General features: G+C 41.2%; 1 protein-coding gene across 3 annotated transcripts in view; it reads left to right on the forward strand.

Annotated features, from left to right (window-relative positions):
• capgb (capping protein (actin filament), gelsolin-like b) overlaps positions 1 to 5,242 on the forward strand; it is a 15,196-nt gene that overhangs the window by 2,946 nt on the left and 7,008 nt on the right. The window contains exons 2-3 of one of the 3 annotated variants that reach the window (XM_032511289.1): positions 54 to 145; positions 4,287 to 4,480. In XM_032511289.1, the coding sequence (XP_032367180.1) occupies positions 4,288 to 4,480 (193 nt within the window). In that variant the 5' untranslated portion in view covers positions 54 to 145; position 4,287. Of the gene's footprint in view, positions 1 to 53; positions 146 to 499; positions 570 to 1,619; positions 2,018 to 4,286; positions 4,481 to 5,242 lie in introns of those variants that run through there. The other 2 variants (XM_032511290.1, XM_032511288.1) reach the window with 2 other exon arrangements.

The raw sequence follows: 5,242 nt of genomic DNA on the forward strand, positions 1-5,242 counted from the left end.
TGGGCTGGGCTAAGACTGCCAGAGACAGGCAGGAAATATCTTGTGTGTGAGAGGAAGAATTTGCTTGTTACTTCTTGCATGACTGCATTTCCTCTCCACTCTCTGCTCAGACGTGTTGCGTCCCACTGCCAACTCCCTCTTTAAGGTAGGTTTTAACCGGAACTTTAATTTTGCAGTACAATCTGCTCTACTCTTTTTGTCTTTTTACTTATTTTCCATTGTCTCTAACCCTGAAGCTTTTTCTTTTCTTCAAGTTTTCTCCCAAACACTTTTTTCTTTTCCCGTTTGCTCATCACATTCCTTCTCCAGAAATCAGCTGAGGAATCTCAAAACGAGAATCTTTAGTTTGACTTCAGCAAGACTCAAGTCTCTCAGAAATCTATCTTTTCATTCAAACTATTGGCCTGTTCTCTGCTCCACATTTTCTGTTATCAATGGGGGGAACCCCCCAGTGTGTACCTGTCTCACTTCTTTCACATCATCCTGGTCTTCTTTGCAGCAATGGGTGGGGTGTCAAAGAGACCGTAACAGCAGAACACCACTCTGAATGTGGGACTAAGTTGAGAAAAGTAAGCTTGATTAGAGTGATGAAACATTCATATTAAACACTGTTTCCTGTCTCCTTTCTCTTTCTTCTTTGGTCCTTTCAGTTTCTCCCCATCTGGATCACTCTGTCTTGATTTCAGTCTCATAAATGTACAGCACACACAGCTATACAGATGCAAACACACACACTGTATACACTCACACTCATCAATTGACAGATTGCTCTCAGGTCTCTCAACGCCTGCTGCTCTGTCCGCCTGCCTGCTCTCATATTTCTGTCTAGTTATCAACGCATGAATGACTGATTGAGTCAGTCACCCCTGTAGCTGTGACCTTGTGTTTCCACCTGAACCCCTCTGATCTCCATGTCTATGCTACCTAACCAGACACCACTGACCACTCCGGTAGCCCGGGCCAAAAGGTCAAGCTTCTATCTTTTAACGCCTCCGGTGGTAACTTTATCAAGACTCACTTTTGAAGACTCACTTACTTATTTTCTTTCTTTGTTTCTCCGAAAACGAGAACAAAATATGGCGTCATAGTTGCATAATTCCTACAAGACTGACCCAGAGTGTGACTACTAATTACTTTATGCTGCAGATTGGGTTGTGTGATCAGTTTTCTTAACAACATAATCTTTAGCTTCCACTCTCCGGTAGTGTGCTTTTAAGCTCTGTGATTGTATGTTTATTTTTACTGGGATGCAGGGACCCTGGGAGTTGTAGTCATCACCTTGTGTTTTTTATATTTTTTGGACTTTTAATTGAATAATAACTAGATATTGCAATTTTTTAAAATCTTTTATACTAATGACTTAACCTGGAGAATGTCATGCCAATACACAAATTACTCAACCTAAGTCTGTCTATGCAGAAAGTCAACAGGACTCCTCCATCTTGAAGGGGGAGGCCTACAGGCTGGTATTAGATCTTGCTGATACTTCTTCATAAAAGAAAGAGGAATGATGGTGGCATGGGAATGATACAAGGAGAAGGGAGTCGCTTTGGGAGCATGGGGGCCTAAAATTAGTGACGAGTGACTACTTCCACCAACTCTGTTGCTGTGTTTGTGTCCCTTAATGTAGAATGAGGGTAGACAGGGTAAAGGAAGAACTGGAGTCAGAGGAGAAGGGAAGAGTGGAAAGATGGAGGAGCCAGCAGTGTGCTCACCCAATAATTATCCACTTGGTGTTTAGCATTAGCCAGGAACCAGGAACCCGACTCTACTCGCCCACCCCCCCCACACACACACACACGCGGCGTCCTATCCACAGGCCGCAGGTAGGCTTTCATCACACAGGCTCAAGTTACCTACCGCATATAAGCTAACCAGGCCAGGTGAGCGCGAACACTGGTCCTCGCCAGACCTCTCGATTCCTTACAACCACACACACGTCACACACACTCCAGTGGACACGCAGAATGGAGCCAGAGTCAGACAGCATGCCGGAGGTACCAGAGGAGATCCTACAGTTAAGTGGATCGGGCCTTTTTCTCTACCTCCTTACTTGCTCTTGGAGCGGCTGTCCAAGAACTGTAACCCTAACTCAGGGCCCCTGCATGTGCTGCCTCCGGCCCTTTCTCTCTGTCCTCGCTCCCTTACCTCCTCTATGCTACTATTTTACGTGTACAAATATTCGCTCTGCTGGATTGTCACCCTCTCTATCTGGCTTGTTTTAGTCAGGTAATTGATCACAGTTTGGTAAAATGAGTTGTAAAAGTATTAGCTGATATTAGAGCACAGGAGAGTAGAGTCCTAAAACAATCTTTCAAACTTAAGAAACACCCAAAACAGAAAGAGGCTTAAATCCTGCTGACATTCAGTTCGACTGACCACAATGCTGACGGTTTTCCTGCCTAATGACTGACAGATAATAGAGTTGGTGGCAGTTTCTTACATTTAGGATCTCAGTCAACTATAATCACTACTCATGTTGTCCAGTCCTCTAGCAGCCAATTCAAACATAAATTGGTGACTTATGTAATAGTTTCCGAGAAAAAAAGTGCAGTAAATGCCCCACCCGTATAATATTGTATATATCCTGCACTTACTGCTATTGCACTTCTGGTTAGACCCAAACTGCATTTCGTTGCCTTGTACCTGTACATGTGTAATGACAATAAAGTTGAATCTATCTATCTATCTATCTATCTATATTGTTTATTTTAACACTGATATTTATGTTGACGTGTAATGCTGCCAGAGATTAGTTTGAAAATGTAACAACCCCCCCTCAAGCTGCAGGGCTGTTCTTATCAGAAGAGAGGAGCCTCAGCAGAAACTACTTGATTCCGCTGCAGCATGGGTTTCATAAGGTTTCAATTGTGTGATCATCCAGGAAACGCCTTGCGATGATCTGTAGAAGCAGTTAGCTGCACAAGGAAAGTGTTTTTCCTAAATCATCAAATCACCTAATTGGTTGGTCGAAAATAAGGAAAAAGTTAATTCTTGAACTTGCAATTTAAAATCTTAACTCAAGGGCCACAGATTAGATTTGAATAGCTTAGTTAATCAAGTGTTAAGTGCCTAAGTTACCTAGCAAATAAGCAAACCATACAGTATGTTTATGAATAAAAGTTAATTATTGATCTAAGAAGCTTATGGTCTTCCCCAGTGAGTATAGCTCGGTTAATCATTAGTCATGTGACGCGTTGTCTGACAACTGGGCGTACTTTAGTTTATTACATAGCTCAAGAACTCCATCTGCTAAGGAAGACCATGAGATGAAAGTTAAAAGCGTTGGAAACAGCTAGTAAGTGGAACTTAGGTTAGGGTTTTCTATACAGTATATAATGTGTATATTTTTCATTAATTTCTCAAATGTTATTAACTAAATCATTAAGCCTTTAAATAACAAATATAATCTTGAGATTAATGAATTATAAAAACAAGTGTAATTTGCAGACCCAATTCCCTTTTATTAGTCTAATGCAATAAATCTAGGTTCAAAATAATTTTTTATAAAGGGGCCAAACGGTGAATGTATCTCAGTTTTGGCATCTGTTGCCACACAACATTTTTGTGTGACAGCGGGAGAGGAAAAAAAGGAAATGAAAGGTAGCGGTAACTCGTCTCTCTACAAACCTCACTTTCTTTTTGTTGTGCAAATTATAACAAGGCAAGAAGAGACAGGAAGAGACAGGTGTGTTTGGGTGACACACTTAAAATATATTTTTGTTTTTACTTTGTGACATGGTGGGGAAAAAACTAAGACAGGATGGACATGGATTTTGTTGAGTCACTCTAATGTGCACCTCTGCACATTAGAGTGACTCAACAAAATCCATGGCTCATTCTCACCCGTGACATATTCTAGCCACACCTGCTTTTGTGTCGCTACTATTGTTGTGTTTGTGGGGCCTGCTTGGTCTTGTGTTGCATTAAAGTGGTTGTTGCGCAGCAACACAACCCTTCATTTTGTGGTATAGTGCTCATCGTGCTTACCACTCCCTCCAGCCAGTCTTGTGGTTTGAGCTCTGGTCTTGCAGCCAAATTTGACTTGACATTTCAGTAAGTGTGGAGAAGAGTCAAGCTCTGTGAAAATGTCATTTTTTCACACAGTGACACAACTCTTCATGTTTCATGCTTCTTCCCCTTCTGTGGGAATGGATTTTGTAAACTGAGTATGACTCAGAGCGCCAGTTATCCATTGTAACAAAACCCACTTGTCAGTCTGTGGTGATTGTTTCCCACTATTTACGAAAACAGACTGTTTTATTCTTCCCATTCTCTCCCTGCAGTATGCTCCATTTCCAGCCAGCACCAGGTCAGTTTGGTCCAGAGATCCGTGAGCCAGGCCTCCGAGTATGGAGGGTGGAGAAGATGAAGGCGGTGCTGCTGGATCCCTCCGAGGTGGGAGCCTTTTATAACGGGGACTCCTATCTGGTGCTGGAGAATCGTGGTCAGTTGGGAGCCGACCTCCACATGTGGATAGGTGAGAGAGAGAGACATCTGTGTTAAATAATGTGTTCATGCCATTGAAGAAAAAAAAAGTGCACTACAATAGGGTTATGTAGCATGCAGCTATGCAATCTGACTCAAGATTAAAGCTCTTTGTACACTTCATGTGAGTCTGAGTAGGTGGCACATTTATAATGACGGCATCTCCTTTCAAGAGAATATCAATCAGTAATGTCAGACGACTGCTATTTAATCAAGTCAATTCATTTATTTATCAAAGAAAAAGCAGGCCAAATACTATTTCCTTGAAACATTAAACACTAAAAAAACTGGATGGGGGGGAAAAATATTTTTGAGTAAAAAGAAGAGAAGAGATTATCTAAATCAACAAAGCAGACATAATAGGAATAATAGAAAATAGATTAAATTAGACCATTTCCAGACCTATAAATTGCAGCCTATAGTAACAATTCTTTTCAGTTATTCAAATAGATCTGGTGTTGTGCTCAGTCTACCTCAGTGAGCTTAGATTTCGTCATTTGCAAAGCAACCAAGCCAATCAGAATTCAGGGGGACATCCTTGACCCAGACCTCAGCTAAACAAATTACAACAGAAACTTGCCGTAAAAATAGCAAAAACCAGTGGTGTAGTCTACGTGACACACAGGTATACGCAGTAAACACACTAAGAAAGCTACAGGATTTCCATATATCCACAGAAAAATGCCCAATGGTACGTAACAACATACTTTCCATTATAATTTTGATATATTTTGAATTCTCATCTGTGTTTTTT

Source organism: Etheostoma spectabile, unplaced genomic scaffold, assembly GCF_008692095.1.
Source record: "Etheostoma spectabile isolate EspeVRDwgs_2016 unplaced genomic scaffold, UIUC_Espe_1.0 scaffold352, whole genome shotgun sequence".
Taxonomy (NCBI): domain Eukaryota; kingdom Metazoa; phylum Chordata; class Actinopteri; order Perciformes; family Percidae; genus Etheostoma; species Etheostoma spectabile.